The following is a 21207-nucleotide window of genomic DNA, read 5'->3' as shown; positions in this document are numbered from 1 at the left end:
GGAGACCCCCAACTCTTCATTGTTGACCATGCCGGCCAAGACTCTGTTTACCTCCAGTGCATCCTCCTCCACAGTGGTCAGGGTCACAATGACTGGTGGGCTACACTACAGTTCCCTGTCTCTCACTGGTGTTCTGCCTCCCAAAAAGAATATAATTATGAGTGTTGGAAATGAAACGCTTTGAGAAGATGGAATTGCAACATTTGTGGAAGGTCATTGTAAGTGCGATGTGGCGAGAAGAGGAGGGTGAGCGATAGTGGTGGCTGCTCGGATGGGAATGTTGGGAGATTCCTCCACAAAGTGGTCCCTTTAAATAGGGAAGCTTCAACAGTCAGGTACTGGCTGTCATCACGCCCGCAAGCTACAATCGGTTGGGAAATGGAATGCTGATGCTGCAGCTTAGTTAAAAAGCCACAAAGAAACCTGTTGCTCAAACCTTTAGGTTTCCAACCTGCTTCCAGCCTCTCTGGGTCAACGTGTTGAAATTTAGCTCATGACCTCTGTTTTTCTCTCCACAGATGCTGCCTAATTTACTGAATACATCCAGCATTTTCTGTTCTTATTTAAGGGTTTCCTCCTGAGCTGTTCTGAACAGTAACCAAGTCATTAATCTATTTGGAAGAGCAGGGGAATTTCTCCCGTCTCCTGGCCAACATTTATCCCTCAATCAACAGCAAGTAGATTATCCAGACATTATCACAATGGTGTTTCTGGAATCTTACTGTGTACAATCTGACTTCATGGCTGTAAAACACTTTGAGGAAGGAAAAGGCACTATATAACTGCATGTCTTTCCATGGGTGTAAACTATGGGCTGGGCTGAATTCAGTTCCACCCATACCTCATCTAACCCTATCAACATAACAAAAGTATGTGGGAAGGAGCTGCATTACTGAATCTTTCCCACATTAATTTTGCTCTGAGGGACAACACAACCAGTTTGTTGGCGTTTATGATGTCAAATAAAGCCAATAAAAACAACTCACAGTCACATAATACCTTAAGGCATGTCACAAGATATTTCTCAATTAAAAGTTTGACATTGAACCACAGAAGGAAATATCAGGACAGATGGCCAAAATGGTCAAAGGGGTAGGTTTTAAGAAGTATTTTAAAGGAGGAAAAAGATTTGAAGAGGTTACAGTTTTAGGAAGCAAGTTCCAGAGATTAGGACCTGGACAGCTGAAGGCACGGCCACCAAAGGTGAAGCGATGAAAACTGGGGACTGGGGAAAACTGTGCCACAAGAACACAAGATATAGGAGCAGGAGTAGACCATATGGCCCATCGAGCTTGCTCTGACATTCAATACAATCATGGCTGATCTTGGATTTCAACTCAAATTTCTCGCGGCTCCCCATAACCCTTAATTCCTTGAGAGACCAAAAATCTGTCTATCCCAACCTTAAATGTATTCAACAATGGAGTGTTCACAATTCCAAAGATAAAGGCACTAGTGAGTTGTTTTTTTTTGGCTTTGTTTGACACCATAAATGCCAACAAACTGCATGGTTGTGTGGTCCTTCAAGGCAAAATTAACGTGGGAAAGATTCAGTAATACAGCTCCTTCCCACATCCTTTTTTTAATCTTGATATGGTTAGATGAAGTTTAAGTGGAGGAAGCTTGGGTGGAACATACACACATGCACTGACCAATTGAACCTGTTACTATGTTCTACATTCTGTTTAATTTTCTGAAGTCTGGGGCGTTCATTTTGCTTACAGATGTCTCCTGGCTACAATTAACAATATTGATGTGCAGTTTATGCTGACAACCAATTTAAGATTGTCAGTCAGCCTCACAGTCTGGCATATTTGCATGGTGAGGGGGTCGGGGGGCAGGGGGGTTGTCTCCAGGTGCATGACAACAACAGGTCTCCTCACAGTATCTTGGGGTAGGAAGGCAGCCAGTCACACATTTCCAAATGGCCATTGTCTAGTTCAGTTTCTGTAGATCAAGTGTCTGTGGCAAAGCACCATCTCAGGGGCCTGACTGGACGTGTCTGCACATATGTGTGTGTTTGTGTGTGTGTGTATGTTTAATTGGAACTGTCTTTATTTTTAAGAAGTTCAATATGAGCCTCAGCGACGGCTCCAATCAGAACGTTTCTCCCTTTGTCTTAATGTCCTCAGCACTCCATGTTCCTACCACCATGAGACACATTCTGCCTGCAGGACTCCGCCACAACCAGCTTACATTCATTAATACAAAACAAATAAAGGCACAGTTACACGATTAAAATTTATTAGTACAATACAAAGGTAAATAATGCATTGGATTATAGATGTGGTGCAGAGGCTTATGCATTCTGATGATTCCTTTTGCTCTTATACTTGTAAAAGCTCTTACAATCTCCTTTGTATTTTAGGCTAGTTTACTCTCCTATTTTTTCCCTTCCTATCAACTTTTTAGTCACTCTTTGCTGGTTTCTATAACTCTCCCAAACCTTAGGCTTACTATTATACTTCACAACTTTATAAACCTCTTCTTTTAATCTAATACTTTCTTTAATTTCCCTAAAACACAGATAGAACTTCTTCACTAAGCTTATGATATTTAATGAAATGAATTATTGTTAAAAAATGAATAATTTCTTTGAAAGTTTCCCACTGTTTATTCACTGCCATATCTTTCAGTCTATTTACCCAAACAGCCTTAGCCAGCTCTCCCCTCATCCTATGTATTTGGCTTTATTTTAGTTTAAGATTCTTGTTTTGGACTCAAATACATTGTTCTCAAACTTAACCTGGATTTTAATTGTATTATCATCACTTTTTCCCAGAGGATCTTTTACTGTGAGAATACTAATTAACCCTGCCTCATTACACAATATTAGATCTAAAATAGATTTGTCTTTGGTTGGTTCTACAATATATTGTTCTAGGAAGCTGTGGCAAAAGTAACATTCTATAAGCTCATTTTCCGGATTACAGTTGCCAATTTGATTGCCTAGTCCACATGAAGAATAAAGTCCCCGATTATTACAATGCCTTTGTTACAAGTTTCAATTATTTATTACTTAATGCTCTGGCACTATAAATATTGTTAAGAGGCCTACATACTCCCACCATTGTTTTCTGATCCTTGGCATTCCTAATCTCCGGCCATTCTGATTTTACTTAAAAACACAAGAAATAGGAGCAGGAGTTAGACCACATGGCCTGTCAAGCCAGCTCCGCCATTCAATACGATCATGACTGATCTTGGGCTTCAACTTCACTTTCCTGGCTGCTCCCTGTACCCCTAATTCCGAGACACCAAAAATCTGTCTCAGCCTCAAATATACTAAACAATGGAGCATCCACAACCCTCTGGGTTAAAGAATTTTAAAGAATCACAAACCTTTGAGTGAAGAAATTTCTCCTCACATTAGTTCTAAATGACCAGCCCCTTAACACGAAACTGTACCCCCTTGTTCTAGATTCCATAGCCAAGGGAAACAACCTCTCAATAGCTAGCCTGTCTAGCCCTTTCATAATCTTAAATGTCTCAATGAGATCACCTCTCATTCCTCTAAACTCCACAGAATGTAACCCAATTTTCCCAGCCTCTCATCAGAAGATAACCCTCTCATCCCAAGGATCAATCTAGAGAGCTTGATCTTGTTCAAGAAGATCCTTACTACTGTCTTTATTCTTTAATGCCAGGGCTACTCCTCCTCCTTTTCCATTGTCTTTTCAAAATGCTGCATACCCTGGAATATTTATTTCCCAGTCTTGGTCATCTCTGCAATGGCGTGCCAGACAAGTGCCAGGCAATGATCTTCTCAAACAAGAGAGAATCTAACCATTTCCCCTTGACATTCAATGGCATCACCATCACTGAGACTCCCTCTATCAACATCCTGGGGCTTACCATTGACCAGAACCTTATTTAAAGCAGTCATATGAATAATATGACTAGAAGAGGCTGGGAATTCTGCAGCAAGTCACTCACCTATTGATTCCCCAAAGCAACTCTACCATCTAGAAGGCACAAGCCAGGACTGTGATGAAATATTCTCCACTTGCCCGGATGACTATAGCTCCAATACTCAAGCTCAGCCCTATCCAAGACAAGGGAGCCATTTGATGGGCACTCCATCCACCACCTTAAATATTCACTCTCTCCACCACTGACGCACAGTGGCAGCAGTGTGGTCCATCTACAAGATGCACTGCAGGAACTCATCAACTCTGCTCCTTTGATGGCACCTTCCAAACCTGCGGCCTTTACTACCTAGAAGAACAAGGGCAGCAGGCACAAGAATACCCCATCTGCAAGTTCCCTCTAAATCACCCACCATCCTGGTGTGGAACTATATTGCCGTTCCTTCACTGTTATTGGCTCAAAATCCTGGAACTCCCTAATAGCACTGTGGTTATATCTACATGACAAGGAATGCAGTTGTTCAAGGCAGCAGCTCATCACCTTTCCAAGGACAATTAGGGATGAGCAATAAATGCTCATATCCCATGAATGAGTTTTAAAAAAAAGCCTGGTTGTAAGAGCTCTTGAAATGTTAAGGAATTTAATTGGAAAAGATGCATGTACTTTAGGTTATATCACATAGTTATTGAGAATGCCTTAAACTTAGGCTATGCAAGACTTTTATGTAGCCCAAGTTGAAGTGCCTTATCTAGTTTTAGTTCACGTACATGTTGAAGAATATGGAACGCTGGGTAATGGAGGATGACTGAAATAATACATAGCCTATGGCGCTCTTTGTTACGAGGACTAATTTAGAGAAATGCAGGTTTAGAAAGGTTATAATATGAGGTTTGCAAAAAGTTGGAGGATCGAATGAACCTCTGGAAAAGATGGATTATGGTTGGGAAGAGACAGTCTCTAGAAATTGCAGTTTATATCAGCCTCAACTCCACTGGAAATTCAAGACCACTGTGGGAAAAATTCTGCCTCAGCCACGGACCCCAGCAAAGGAATCATAAACAGTGAACTCTTTTTTTGCCTTTGGTCAGAAGATTTTAATTTGGCCAAAAAGTAACCTCATACTGTATAACTTGTAATTTTGCATGCTTGTGTGTGTGTGTGTGAGTGTGTGTGTTGTGAAGGTCAGAATGTGGGATTACTTTTTAAAATATCTTTATATCTTTACCTGGCTGGGTTTTTAGCTCAATAAAACTAAGCCCTTTGTGTTTAAAATTCAAGAAAGCCTGTCAGACTGGATTTTTTGCAATCAGCATGTAAGTATTTAAGCACAGACATTGAATTGATACCCCTCGGCCTTATAAATGACAAAAAACTGTTATGATCAATTGAGGAGTGGGAAAGAAAGGGCAAGTCCTGACCTGTGTCCTCCCTGGTCATGACAACTGTGCAGAACTAGGAAGATCCAGATGATTGACAATGCTCAAACAATTTCAGACTAGGTTTTCCGACTGCCATTGTTCTTAATGGAAATAGCTAAAATGTTCCTACACATTTATCACTATAATATCGTTATCCCTTGGGCTAACACAGGAACAGGCCCTTCGGCCCTCCAAGCCTGTGCCGATCATATTGCCCTTCAACTAAAATATTTTGCACTTCCGGGGTCCGTATAAATCTAATTTAGTTAATCCTGAGGAACGTCCAAGGGGGCTACAGTTTCAGCAAAGATTGGTGCCTGGTATTTCTGTGAGGAGTTCTTTGGCAGGAGATAGGTGGAAACCCAAAGAAACAGCATAAATGATTTAAAAAAAAACCATACACATTTATTGGAGGTATCTAAGTGAAACAACACATTATTTAATGGGTTGATTATGTTAATAACTATATGACTATAGGCACTTGTTACAACTTTAAAAAGTCTGAAAGTAACTGTCAAATGACAATATTATTGTTAAATAGATCCATGCCAGATTGTGAAGTACAAAGCTAGACACAGATCCTTTTCTTGATAGTGGGATTATTCACAGAATGCAGCATTTCAGATCTCTGGCTTCTACCTACTAATCCCCCCAGTGCCCCAGCAGTCCCTTTTTATAGTCTCTTTAAAATAAAAACAATAATCAAAAATAAACTAAAAATAGGGGGTGACAGCCCCAGTTGGAGTAGTGTAACAAAAAATCAAAATTTCAAAAGGAATCTTACAAAATCAAATCAAAGTATCATTTCTGGGGGTGATGATGCACCACCAGTCCCTTTTTATACGTGCTCAAAGACAACTAATTAATCAATCAATACCCACCACCTATTTACCCTTAACTATATCATTTACATAGCATTAACAATTATTAGAATGATCATAATTGCTGCTTTTAGCCATGATTTTCAAATTACAGAATCTGTTCCTACCACTGCACGAATTCAATATTTTATTTTATCCTTGCAGCATCCACAAGTAAATATTTCTCTAATCACATTATACTTTTTCTAAAACAAAATGAGTAAAATTAACATATAAATGATTTAAAGCCCCAAAGAAAAATAATTGCACCAACATAGTAAAGTACAGGTTAATTGTTCTGTTGCTGAATGTTAAGAAAATTATTATACTTAATTAATTTATTTTTTCTAGTTTTTCCTCCATGTTCACTTGCAATCCAAGCAATCGCCATTGGTCAGTCTAGATGATTTGAGGATGACATCAATTCCTGCCCTCCGTTCACCTACCTGAAAGGTACTTAAAAAGTGCAGGAGAGGTTACAAATGTAACCCAGACATTTATTCGAGACTGTAATCTGAAATCAGGTATCCCAGTGGAGAATCATTTGGATTTAAAACAGCCGCTTTAAAAAGTTCCTCAACTTTATCACTTTTGAAGTATTAAGAGTCAGAATTTTAAGCTATAAATGATATAATATTTGGACTTTAAGAAAAATGCTAACTTATGTTAACAGGAAAATAAAGTAATGCGTGATAAGTATTCCAGTAAAATAAATCCAGCAGCTCCTGCCAAAGTAGGACAAAAACCAGACTGAGAAAGACATATCTTGAGGGGGGGATGGGGGGAGAGGGGTGGGATATTAATATTTCAGTTTAGCGCTCCACTTGGATATCACAAGCAAAAAGTCCAGCATACGTAAAGCCGAGGTAAAAGGTTACATTCTCATTGCCATGAGGCATTGATGGAAAATGCAACGGCAAGATTTTGATCTTGTTCTGCTTCCAGTGACCACGTACAAATATGGTTCCATTTTCTGTCCAGCCTTTCACCCGCTTCAACTTTTGGGTGACCTTGGGGTTCTTCCACACATCTCCTTTAAGCCACTTCAGTCTTCTTTCATTTAGGCGGCTATCAGTTAGCTTTTCAAGCAAACTTTTATGAACAATTTTGTCAAACCCATGTCCGTTTCCCAAGAAAAAATGCGTATAGATCTGCATTTTTCTGGAAGGCAAGTTCTTCATTTTGATGTCATGTAGTCTTTTCATTGTTTCAAGTGCTGTATTTAAGATTCTACCTTTGGCTTCATTAGGTTCCTGGTCATAAGCTTCATCAGGCCAATACAATAGGGTGAGTAAAAAACAAGCGCTTGAATTGTTGTATTTAGTTTTCGAAAACTGCAGACTAAGTTCCCTCAGTTCCTGATATGTTAGCAGCTTTGAAGACCTTGGTGCCACACAAGCTAGTGCAATGTGACTAAGTGTGAAGCTGACAAGATCAACCAGGTCTAGTTTCTCTTTCTGATGGTCTTCAGGATACAGGGAGATTATTTTCTCTAGTTTTTCTACAGCACGATCAGTCTTTTGGTCAGACAACAGTGAAAAAACTGCTGTGATGTTTCCTCCGCCATATCTGTAAATTTGTAGCTGTCTAACCAGTGAGGACAAAGAGCTGGAACTCTGTTTTAAGTTTTGCTCTTCCTGTTCTGAAAGAGTGAAATAACGTGCATATATTTTTGTTTTCTTTATTAGCCATTTCCTAGGGTTGTGTGCAGGGTCCTCTGTATTACTGCTTTCATCTTCACATTTGTTGGTTTGAAAATAGCTTGAATTTTCAGATATCCATTCAAGTGCCTCATGTATTCCTTTTTGCAGGCCTTTCAATTTACCATGGAAATTTTTCCAAGGTTCTTTAATTTCTTCAGGAATATCTTTACCCAGAAGATACAGTGTCAGTTTTGTGTAGCTGCCATCTTTATCTTTTTCAAAGATGTCCAGTAGTGAAAGAAGTTGCAATAAATGACATCCAACCTCTACTTCACCAACAAAACCAGCATTATTCATAGAATCTGCCTCTGACTGTGCAGCCTTCTGAGCAGCCCTGAAACATTCAATTGCCTTGAGAGCTATTTTTATTGCTTCTGTAAGTTTGTCAGGAGTAACCTCTTCAGCTCGCAAGTGTGTTAGATCAAACAGTACACTAAGCTTTGTTCTGTACACTTGTCCTTCTGTGTCCAAAATGTAAGAATTAAATGGCTGCTGACGTTTTGCATCTTCAGCCCACTTTATAGCATCAGCAAAATTTTTGTCCTTGTAATGCAGTCGAGCAAGCTGCTGTGCAAAATGTGAATCTTTCCCAAAGTATTCATAAGCTGCTGTCAAAACTTCCACAGCCTTTTCTGGAGCTTGCTCCTCATTGCGTATATCTTCAATGAGAGGAGAAAAAATGGTATCTGTACTGTCACCTTTGCTCCTTTTGTGACGTCGTATGAACAAGTCTCTAATGAACTTAATGAACTCATCACGAGCAAATCGGTGTTTAAGAAATGCCTTTTCCTGAAGAAGGTCCATCGCAATTTGACTCAGAGGCTGATCTGCTAATTGATACAGTATTTCTTTTGCAACAAGTGGGTGCACAATTCGGATTGATCTGATCTCAGTGGTGCAGTCTCTGAAGTGTATGAACAAAAGGCGTGCCTGATCATTCAAAGAGATTTCAAAGCTTTGCTGACGCAAGTGATCTATTTGAATACCAAGACACAAAAATGCTTCACAATGAGACAGTGAAATGTTTGAATTCCCCACATAATGATTCAGCAAAGCAACATACTTTATCAGTCGCGTGACAAGATTAGAGCGGTCAATGCCTTCTAGTAAATGTTTCACGAAGTCCCGGATGTACTCTTCTGAAAACTCCTCACTCATCAGAACAAATGTCAATATAAACTCTGGTTCAAAGTGTTCCTCAAGTTTTTTACGCTTGTTAGAAAACACTCTCTTCTCTTCCGTTGTTAATTTGTGGGTAACAGCCACTGCTTCCAGTGGGATGTTTTTACACTGTTTTTCAGGATTATTGGATCTCCTACAGTTCAAAATTATGAAGAGAGGCCTCACAATATTGACTGCCTTACAGCCAATTGCAGCTATTAATTCATGCTTAATTTCATCAAAATAATCTTCATCGGCATCCTCAACAAGTAGTAATACCGGTAGGCACTGATTAAAATCACTTTCTTCATATTCAAGCAGCTGGATAGCATGTTCACAGATTTTGCCAACAGCACATGATGGTTTAACAGTTGCACATCGCAGATCCTTTCGATAATTCCACAAAACCTGTTGTGCTAGGGTGCTTCCTCCACTGCCAGGATGATGAAATACATATACTGTGGCAACTAACTGCTTCTCTGATGAACTCTTTAGCATCCCATTGACAATTTTAACAACTTCTTTGTAAGCATCTCGCTGTATTACCTGTTCACAAAATCCTCTCTCTGCTAGCATGAAATGTAGCCAGCTGACTTTACCACCCCGATAAAAATCTCTCTCAATTTTGGCGATTTGTTCTGGATCCTGAGGATCAATTTTATAATCTTCACACTGATCGACACTCAGTATTTCGAGTGTGAACATTCTTTCTTCATCAGCAGTTTTGAGTAAACACAGTCCCCTTGTTGACACTGGCAAATGTCTGTCACGGTCAGTTAACGTTGGGAGCATTGTTTGGATTGTGTCATTTACATGGTTTAGTTTCATCCCAACAATGCTCATCTTGTCAACAGTCTCAATGTTGCATGAAGGCTGTGCAAGATTGGCCCATTTCTGATAGTTGTCGTCACACTCTGCAATACAAATGATGTCACTTCTGCCATTCATTTCTGCGTAGAATTCATGGAATGTGTCCACCAGAGGCTGTTCTACTGGTGACAAAAGGAGGAAAAGTACAACAAAGGAACCAACTGGTAGAATTTCATTGCAGATCAGGGAGACTGTCCTCTTCAGGTGCTTTTTTTTGCTCTTCACCCAGGTACTCACATCACTTGGTCTTTCATCACCATCATAATCATTGCACCCATTGCAGAATATCCAGCTGGTTTGATCAAATAAGCACAAATGTTTCCTGAAGTCGCTCATGTTCTCTCTGTCTTCACATCTGTAATCTTGTAAGAAGTGAACATTGGCTGTGTGATGTTTTAGATAGTACTCAAAGAAGCCACTGGTCTTAGAATCAGGATCAAAGTCAAACACACAAAAAATATTCATATGTATTAGGAAGTTTAACTTCTGTAAATCTTCTGGTTTACATTTGTTTATAACAATTAGGTACCACTGGCTGATATCCATGCATTTCTTCCCACCGGTTAGAAGTACTGATAGTTTTCTTCCTAGATCCTCACGGATTCTGTTGCTTGGCTCCTCTGAGTTTTCTGCTGCTTCCCTTCTTGTGTCTCTCTCTTGCATACCTGAAATAAATTCATCCTGGTCTTCCTCACAAATGGGTTCAGTTTTTGCTCCATTTCTTCTGTAGATGGTTACTTTCTCATATTCTACTTTATTTTTCTTTTCGCTAAAATTTGGAAGACGAACTCTATAAATTTTGGTTTTCACAGTCTTTATTGATGAGTTCACATCAATCTCGATAACAAATCTTCCTTCAGTTCCATCTCTGCTGATCACTTCCACAAATTTGGGTGGCCGAATGCAAAGTCTTGCATCCTCATCATACCGTGGGAAGCATTTCTCTATGTAATCCAATGCATCAACATAGATGCTGTGATCTTTGCCAGGTACACCTATTATTTCACCATGTGTGTACACAGAACTGCCATTGCTATCCTCAATCCCAAAATGTATTGTACCATTAGTTCGAACATTCATGCATCCAGAGGCAAATTTGATAACTTCACGAGCAAATTTTACTTGGAGCCTTTGTCTGTCTAGTGTTACAGCTTTGGCAAGTGACTTATATTCATGACAGGGGCAAATTAAATTTATAACCCCAGTTTCTGGAGGAAGAACTTGGTTTCTTACATATTTAAAGTTGATATCATCTTTGTCAAATGGGTGAGGCTTGCATCGAATCTGAGGATTATTTTCTTTCACACTTTCTTCGATTGTACTCATGTGTTGTGAGTCAGCAGAACTGTCCAGCGTATCTGATGCTAATGCAGCAATATGACCCTGACTTTTCAACTTCCTTTCGCTTGGCAGAGGCTCTGTCTGTAGTGTTTGACTGGGAGCGTCTTTCTGACTATCTTGTGTTAAAGAAGCTTTTCCTTGCTTTCTTACTTCACTTGTGCCGCACTGATCCAGTTCTGATCTCTGACTAGCCAATAATCCATCCCTTTTTTTCAAAATCAGTAGTATCTGACCTTTTTTTACATGCAGGTCTTTAAGTTCCTCTTTGTTTATCACCTGTAGCACTGCACCGGTGACTTGTTCTTTATACAATGTTTGTACGTGTTCATCCTTGACCCGAATATATTGTAGCCAGGTTCGCACATGATTTTCATCCCAATCTTCCAATCGTAGCTTTAATAATGCCTCTGCAAACAATTGAAACCAGAAAGTTTGAATGAACATATGAAATTCAGGCTTTCAGTATCCTATGTATCAAGCTGCCTATGGTACCCAGACTTTACAGCTTGAGTATTGCTGAAAAGTCACCATCACCTGATGCATTCTCCAAGGCAACACCTCTACCAGAGTCCAGTTGATAACCAATCCACACTCTCTTTTCATATAGTATAAACTTGTTGTTTTTTCTTATATTGTTATTCTTGCAAATTGCCTTGATGAGTGCAGAACGAAATGCTTTGGCAAAAAATCGCTTTTCTTCAGCAACATCCAAGCAGTACTACCAAATGACTGCAACTTGTAAAATTATAACTCTTTGAATAAGGTTTATGAACTGTTAAGTAACAAAATAATTATTAGGAACATAGGAAATAGGAGCAGGAGTAGGCCATTCAGCCCATCGAGCCTGCTTCACCATTCAAACAGATCATGACTGATCACCTACCTCTACGCCATTTTTCCCCACTATCCCCATATCCCTTGATGTCATTAGTATCCAGAAATCTATCGATTTTTGTCTTGAACGTGGTCAATGATTAAGCTTCCACAGCCCTCTGGGGTAGAGAATTCCAAAGATTCACCACCCACTGAGTGAAGAAATTCCTCCTCATCTATTCATTCTATTCAAGTAGCAAAAATCAGTGCACCACGTGAAAAATTTTCAATTATTTTTTTCAATATCCCTTCACAGTACTGAGCAAGTGTAAAAAGGCCATCATTCATTTTCTATGGGAATCACCAAATTATAATTCAGAGAAACTTGCCCATTTTGACCACTTTGGGACTCAAATAAGGTAGCCTTTATATATAAATCAGATTCTCTAAATTATGGGCTGTTAGTCCTGTTAATGGGTCAACATAATAAATGGTTTCACAGCCGATTAAGACAGTTTAGTGCGTCTCTCTTCACTTTCTGCACAGGCAGCAACAGCGTAAACTGAACTAGAACCTGAATTTACCGCTGACTCTAAGGTACGGCAGCCAATCAACTTGAAGCTGCAATAGTTACAGCTAAGCAACCAAAGTGACAGGAAACTATACACTATTCACCACAGGTAACTCAATGTGAGTTATGCTGAATTGGTTATAACGCTATAGAAAATATCCACAATATCACAGTAAAGCAGAAAAGCCTACTTTGCTGAGGAAATATGGTGCATGATCTTTTAAAAATATCCTTAATCTCCACAACTCAGCCAGAAACTGCAGGCTGCCCCTTTACGGTATTTTCTATTTTAAAAACAGAGTAGTGGGACTAATTAGATACCCCATTACAAAGAGCTGGCACACACATGATGAGCCAAATGGCCTCCTTCTGTGCTGTATTATTCTAAGAGAAACCTGAAATGGTTTCACTTTCAACTAACCTCATTCGTAGAATATCCATGCTACAATCAAATAATCCATGCTAAGTCTTGGATCAGTTGATAGCACTCTTACCTTTGAGTTAGAAGGTTGTGGATTCAAGTCCAGAGAATTGAACCTATGATTCAGGCTGACACTTTGGTGAAGTACCAAGGCAGTAATGCACTGTTAAGAGGTGCCATCTTTTGGATGAGACGTAAAGCTGAGGCCTTTCTTGGGGTCTCCGGTAGATGTAAAAGATCCCATGGCATTATTTTGAGAAAGCGCATGGGAGTTAACCCTGGTGTCCTGACCAATAATTAGCCCTCAGTCAACAGCACTAAAGCAGATTATCCAGTCACTATCACATTGCTGCTTGTAGGATCTTACTACATGCAAATTGGCTTCAGCAACTGTAAAGCACTTTGAAAACTTGAAAGATGCTATATAAATGCAAATCTTTCTGTGGGTGTAAACTATGGACTGGGCTAAATTCAGTAAAATGTGCAGGCAGGGCAGAGAGAAGGAAGGAGCAAGTGCAGAGACTAGATGCTAAGAGTACATTCACAGGTCAGGGTTTAGCGTGAAGAATCTGTGCCTGAATATCCTGAACATCAACACTGTCAATTGTAGGCAGAAGACATCGGTAATTAAAATTAGTAATTAAATTAGATGCATAGAAATTAGTCATTAAAATTAGATATAGAGAATAAGAGAAAACAACTGAACAGAGGCACCATAAAATCTTTGTCTTTACTGGAACAAATCACCCACCCTTTATAGAACCCATCGAATTTTCATTCCATTGACAACAATTTATTCCTTGGTGTGGGGAGAATAATGAGTTTAGAAGACAACCTAATCATTGACTGTGCTAGAAATACTATAACATACTTCAGTTCTGTTCCTATGAAAGGAAATCCCACAAATTAACTGTCTCAGTACACTCTGCAATGTTTAGAACTACAACAAAACAGATAAGGCAGATATCTACTAACAGATTTGTTACAAGTATTACAAGTAATTAAAAGTATTTGTTATAGAATTAATAAAATATTAAGGCATCCATAATAAACTATACGTAGTTATTGCAACACCTACCCATTATGGTTCTGGAGATTTGATTTGTGCCAGTGGTAACCACATGCTTCAGTTCCGTTTCTATGAAAAGAAACTCCTCAAATTAATCAGTACACTAATGTAACAAGGAGTAGTAATGTTTCTGTATTAAAAAAACCTGTTGAAATGATCAGCTTTGCTGATGGAAACTAGGACTACTTTGACATATTGATAAACCAATGCCAATACCAACTCGGCAGATATAGATGCCCTCTTTTTAAAAGAAAAGAGTTCCAATCACACAACAAAAACTTCAAATACCTAGATAGTGTTCCTTGGGTGGCTGGAGGTGTATAATAAATTGTGGATGTGTAATAACAGCTTACGTACAGGCCACCAAATAGTGAGCATGAGATAGAGGAGCAATATTTAGACAAATTACAGAAAGATGCAAGAAATACAGAGTAGTTATGACACTGGACTTCAATTATTAATAGTATAAAGAAAAAGTGAGGGATTCTTAATGAGAGAACTTTCTTGATCGGTGTGTTTCCAGCCCAATGAGGAAGGAAAGCGATGCTGAATCTTGTTCTGGGGAATGACATGGAGTGCGCTTGGAGAACAGTGATCACACTAGTAGGTTTGGAATACTTACGCAAACACAGAAGGAACAATCAATTGTAAAAATACTTAACGGGAAGGCGGCTAACTTCATCAAGTTTAAAAGGATCTGGTCTAGGTGGATTGCAATAAAAATCAACAGGGAAAACAGTGAATGAGAAAGATGGTTCAGGTACACAATAGACATATTCCCAAGAGGGAGAAAGGAAGGGCATCCTAAACTGGAGCTCTCTGGATGAGATATAGAGATTAAATGGAAAAGAAAAAGGGGGCTTATGACAAATGTAAGGTACATAATACATCAGAACACTAATATGAATATAAAAAATAGAGGGGATCTAAAAAAAGAAATAATATGGGAATGAGCGATCCTTAAAGCATAGTAACTTAAGAGTAAACAAAAATAGAGCACCGAAGAAGGCTATTCAGCCCATTATACCTGTGCTAGCTCTTTGAAAGAGCTATCCAATTAGCCACATTTCCTCACTCTCTTCCCGTAGAGTCCTGCTATTCTTTTCTATTCAAGTCTAAATGGTGCTGTGGAAAAAAGAGGGAGTACAAGATAGATTAGCAACTAGCATAAAAAGGAGCCCAAAAGTCTTTTAAAAATGCATAAATAAGAGCTGATTATGGACCAAAAAGGAGATATTTCTTGTGGAGGTAGAGGGCATGGTTGAACTACTAAAGGATTATTTTGCATCTGTCTTCACAAAAGAGGATGTTGCTATGTAGCAGTATGGGAGGTAGTAGTAGCGATATTGAATTGGATAAAAATAGAGGAGGCAGTTTAAAAGTTGGTAGTCAACAAAGTAGAATGGTCACTTGGTCTGGATGGGATGCATCCTATTTGACTAAGGGAAGTACAAGTGGAAATTGTAGAAGCTCTGGCCACAATCTTCTGTAAGACCATAAGGCATGGGAGCAGAAATAGGCCATTTGGCCCATCGAGTGTGCTCCGCCGTTCAATGAGAGCATGGCTGATCTGGTAATCCTCAACTCCACTTTCCTGCCTTTTCCCCATAACCCTTGATTCTCTTACTGATTAAAAATCTGTCTATCTCAGCCTTGAATATACTTAACAACCCAGCCTCTGTAGCAATCTGTGGTAAAGAATTCCACAGATTCACCACCCTCTGAGAGAAGAAATTCCTCCTCATCTCTGTCTTAAATGGGCAACCCCTTACTCTAAGATTATGCCTTCTGGTCCTAGAGTCTCCCACAAGGGGAAGCAACCTCTTAGCATCTACCCTGTCAAGCCTCCTAAGAATCTTATATGTTTCAATAAGGTTGCCTCTCATTCTTCTAAGCTCCAATGAGTACAGGCCCAACCTACTCAACCTCTCCTCATAAGGAAGTCCCTCCATACCTGGGATCAACCTAGTGAACCTTCTCTGGACTGCCTCCAATGCCACCATATCTTTCCTTAGATAAGGGCACAAAAATTGTTCACAGTATCCCTGGTGTGGTCTAACTAGTGCCTTGTATAGTTTTAGCAAGACTGCCCTATTTTTATACTCCATTCCCTTTGAAGTAAAGGCCAACATTCCATTTGCCTTCCCTATTACCCACTGAACTTATATGCTAGCTTTTTGTGATTCATGCACGAGGACCCCCAAATCCTTCTGTGCTGCAGCTTTCTGTGGGCTTTCCCCATTTAAATAGTATTCAGCTCCTCTATTCTTCCTGTCAAAGTGTATAACCTCACATTTTCCCTCATAATATTCCATCTGCCAGGTTTTTGCCTACCCACTTAACCTGTCTATATCCCTCTGTAGACTCTTTGTGTCATCCTCATCACTTGCCTTCCCACCTATTTTTGTGTCATCCGCAAACTTGGCGATAATACATTCATATCCCTCATCCAAGCCATTAATATATATTGTAAATAATTGTGGTCCCAGCTCTGATCTCTGTGGCACTCCACTAGTTGAAGATTGCCATCCTGAAAATGCCACCCTTATCCCAACTCTGTCTTTTATTAGTTAGCCAACCTTCTATCCATGCTAAAATACTACCCTCAAAACCATGGGCTCTTATCTTATTAAGTAGCTTATGTTAGGCACCTTGTCGAATGCCTTTAGGAAATCCAAATATATTACAGCTACTGGTTGATTGATTGGTGACTTGATTGAGGTGTACAAAATTATGAGGGGAATAGATAGAGTGGACAGGATAAAATTGTTTCCCTTGATGGAGAATTCTAGAACCAGGGGACATAGATGCAAGATAAGTGGCAGAAGGTGTAGAGGGGACATGAGGAAGAACTTTTTTACACAGAGGGTAGTGGGTGTCTGGAATTCGCTGCCCAAGTTGGTGGTAGAGGCAGAAACTCTAAACTCTTTTAAAAAGTACCTGGATCTGCACCTAAAGTGCCATAAGCTGCAGGGTTATGGGCCGGGTGCAGGAAGGTGGGATTAGAAAGAGCACCTGGGTGCCCTCGGGCTGGCATGGACAAGATGGGCTGAATGGCCTCCTTCTGTGCTGTAACTTTTCTATGGTTCTACGGTTCCCCTTTATCTATCCTGCTTGTTACCTCCTCAAAGAATTCTAATAAATTTGTCATGCATGATTTCCCCTTCATGAAGCTATACTGACTCTGCTTGATTAGATTATGCATTTCTAAATATACTGCTATTACATCCTTTATAATATTCTCTAACATTTTCCCAATGACAGATGTCAAGTTAACTGGCCTATAGTTGCCTGTGTTTTGTCTCTCCCTTTTCGGATAAAGGTGTTACATTGGCAGTTTTCCAATCCTTTGGGACTTTTCCAGAATCTAAGGATTCTTGGAAGATTACTACCAGTGCACCTACTGTCTCTGTAGCTACTTCCTGTAATATCCTAGGATGCAACCCATCAGGTCCAGGGGACCTATCGGCCTTTAGCCCCATTAGCTTCCCTAGTACTTTTTCTCTAGTGTTAGTTATTGTATTAATTTCCTCCCCCACCACCTCACCTCCCCCAAACCACCTTTTGCCCCTTGGTTATTTAGTATTTTTGGAATGCTATTAGTGTCTTCAACCATGAAGACTGATTCAAAGTATTTATTCAACTCCTCTGCCATTTCTTGGTTCCCCATTATTATTTCCCCAGCCTCATTTCTAAGGGGCCTATATTCACTTTGGCCTCTCTCTTCCTTTTTATATATTTAAAGAATCTCTTACTGTCCGTTTTTATATTACTTGCTAGTTTACCCTCAAAGTTTATTTTCTCGCCCTTTATTATTTTTTGGTCATCTTTTGTTGATTTTTAAAACTTTCCTAATCCTCTGTCTTACCACTAATCTTTGCCACATTGTATGTTTTTTTTTCAATTTTTTGATACTATCCTTAACTTCATTGGTTAACCATGGTTGGTTTATTCCCTTCCTAGAATCCTTCTTCCTCACTGGGATATATCTTTGCTGTGAGTCATGAACTATTTTCTTAAACATCTGCCATTGTTCAACAACTGTCTTTTCTGATAAACTCCTTTCTCAGTCCACTCCACTCCAGCCAACTCTGCCCTCATTCCTTTGTAGTTACCCTTATTTAAGTTTAGCACGGTTGTTTCCGACCCAAGTTTCTCATTCTCAAACTGAATGCTGAATTCTACCATATTATGGTCACTGTTTCCTAGGGGATCTTTTACTCTGAGATAATTTATTAAACCTGCCTCGTTACACATTACCAGATCCAAAATAGCCTGATCCCTGTTTGGATCTACAACATATTGTTCTAGGAAACTGTCCCAATTATACTCTATGAATTCTTGCTCGTGGCTAGCTCTGCCAATTTGATTTTCCCAATTAACATGGAGATTAAAGTCACCCGTGATTAACGTGCTGCCTTTTTTACATGCCCTCATTATCTCCTGATTTATTCTCTGTCTTACAGTATAGCTACTGTTAAGGGGGCCTATAGACTATTCCCACCAGTGTCTTCTTCCTCTTGTTATTTCTTACCTCCACCAATATGAATCCTACATCTTCTGATCCAAGATCATTTCTTGCTAACGTACTTATTCCATCTCGTACTAACAAAGCTTTCCCATCACCTTTTCCTTCCTGTCCTTTCAAAAAGTCACATACCCCTGAATATTTAGTTCTGAGTTTTGATCTCCTTGGAATCACATCTCCGTAATGGCTGTAAGATTATACCAATTAACCTCTATTTGTGCTGTTAATTCATTTATTTTGTTCTGAATACTACGTGTATTTAAGTAAAGAGCCATTAATTTTGCCTTTTTACCATTTTTTTCCCCCTTTGATCCTATTTGCTGCTTTTTAAACAATGTTTGTACACTCTATCCCTTCCAGTCACACTCTGGGAATCATTACCTAAACAGCTACCCTGCAATGCTGCCATATCATTTTGCTTTGTAAGCCTACATAACCCCTGTCTAGAACCCTCCCCCCCTCTGTTTAGTTTAAAGCCCTCTCTACAGCCCTAGTTATTTGATTTGCCAGGACATTGGTCCCTGCACGGTTCAAGTGAAGACCCTCCCACCGGAACAGCTCCCTTCTACCCCAGTACTGGTGCCAGTGCCCCACGAACTGAAACCCATTCCTCCCACACCAATCTTTGAGCCACACATTTAACTCCTTGACTTTATTTACCCTTTGCCAGTTTGCCCGTGGTGCAGGTTGTAAACCAGAGATTATTACCTTGGAGGCTCTGTGTTTTAATTTAACTCCTAAGTGTTCAAATTCTTTCAGCAGGACTGCCTTTCTATGTCCTCTCAATGTCGTTGGTACCAACATGGATAACAACAACTGGATCCCTTCCCTCCCACTCCAAGTTTCTCTCCAGCCATGAGGAGATGCCCTTAACCCCGGCACTGGGCAGGCAACACAGCCTTCGGGGCTCATGCTCAAGACTGCACAGATCACTATCTATCCCCCTAATTATACCGTCCCCTACCACTACTACGTTCCTATTTCCTCCCCCCACTTGAATGGTTCCCTGTACCATGGTGCCATGGTCAGTTTACTCATCCTCCCTGCAGCCCCCACTCTCATCCACACAGCTTGCAAGAACCTCATAACTGTTGGACATTTGCAGAGGCCAAGGCTCCTCGAATGCTACCCCCTGGGTCCCCAAGCCCGCCTCACCTGCAGTCACATCCTCCTGTCCCTGATCACAGACCAAATCTGAATTACCTAATCTGAGGGGTGTGACTGCCTCCTGGAGCAAAGTGTCCAGGTAACTCTCCCCCTCCCTGATGTGCACAATGTCTGCAGCTCAGACTCCAGCTCCTCAACTCAGATCTGAAGTTCCTCGAGCTGCAAACACTTACTACAGATTACTTAGCGAGGTCACAAAGATGATCACCATAGGAACTGGAAGCATTCATATTTCTTTAATAAAGAGTCATCTTGAAGAACAGATCAAGGCACATTGATGGGGTATTGTCTCAGCCTTCCTTTCCTCATACAATCCAGTCTTGATGTCGTGTTCACTATTCTCTGGTTTATCTTTTTTCTCCTATTAGGTTCATCCTTGGCAATGACCCACTAAACACCCAATCACCTGTGCTTTCCCCATCTCCCCCACTCCTCACTTCCCATAACCATTTTGCTTCCTCACTTCTCATATCAATTCCCCAATCTCTCCCCTGTTCTCTCTTCCACATTCCAACCCCACTCCTTCCCGTCCATCTCTTGCAGCTTCTCCACATCTCTTTTGCCCCCCCCTCCCACAACCCTGCATTCCTCCTTTCCCTCTCAGCAATCCCATCCTTTTTGGAGAGATAACAGAGAGGTTGAGCAAAGGTCTCCCAATCTACCCCTCCCATCTCCCCATTAATCCGCAGGCCCCATGCATTCATAACCCTCTCTCTAATCCCACCCCCTTCTTTGTCTCCCTCCCTAACTCTCCCCCTCCTCCTCAACTCCATCTAGCCTTCCTCCTCTCCCCTTCTCCATGACTCCCTCCTAGATCTTTTCATCTCTCCTTCAAACCTTGGCTGAACTGCCCCTCTTCTTGCCAGTCTTCATCAACCCCGCAATTGAAAGAAACCCGGGGCTCTGAGATCTTGACCATCGTGACACTGGTTAGGGGTGGGGGAGTGGGAAGGGGTCAGCTCAAGCAGCCACACCTTTTAATGGCTTGATTTATTAAATTGAGATTTTCGTTCTAATTTGGGGAAGTGCATGAGACTTTTAAATAAAACACACTGCCTGCTCATTTCCTCATATTTCCAAGCGGAAGAAATAATTAAGTCTAGGACCAAATTAGGCGGACTAGAGGGTCCAACAAAACCAGGCGAGTCCTAGAAAAACATCCAGAGGCGTCAAACTTTACCAAAAACTTTCCTCGTTGAACTAATGGCCAATATTATTGTACAGAAAATTCAAATAATACTTTATTTTTGGTACCTTTAGAGACGGCAGTGAAACGCCATTCGCCCCTGGTGCAGTTTCCAATCAAATAGACTTGAAACTGAAACTAATTCGGAATAATGAAAACGCCTATGGATATGACGAACCGTAAAATTAACACCCTTTCACCAACAATCTCCACTTTTTAAACAAAGACT

At 40.2% G+C, this 21207-nt stretch overlaps 1 protein-coding gene across 1 annotated transcript; it reads right to left on the bottom strand.

Moving 5' to 3' along the window:
- Positions 1-6279: 6279 nt before the first annotated feature.
- samd9l (sterile alpha motif domain containing 9 like) lies at positions 6280-21126 on the bottom strand. The gene is made up of 4 exons (XM_078529044.1): positions 21047-21126; positions 15125-15222; positions 14107-14166; positions 6280-11630 (listed from the first exon to the last, which is right to left on the bottom strand). The coding sequence occupies exons 3-4, from the start codon at positions 14108-14110 to the stop codon at positions 6961-6963; spliced, it is 4674 nt and encodes a 1557-aa protein (XP_078385170.1). The 5' UTR covers positions 14111-14166; positions 15125-15222; positions 21047-21126; the 3' UTR covers positions 6280-6960.
- Between the last annotated feature and the right edge of the window lie 81 nt (positions 21127-21207).

This window comes from Cetorhinus maximus, chromosome 24, assembly GCF_964194155.1.
Source record: "Cetorhinus maximus chromosome 24, sCetMax3.hap1.1, whole genome shotgun sequence".
NCBI lineage: Eukaryota > Metazoa > Chordata > Chondrichthyes > Lamniformes > Cetorhinidae > Cetorhinus > Cetorhinus maximus.
The sequence above is the reverse complement of the archived record's forward strand: the minus strand, read 5'-3'. Positions and strand labels throughout refer to the sequence as shown.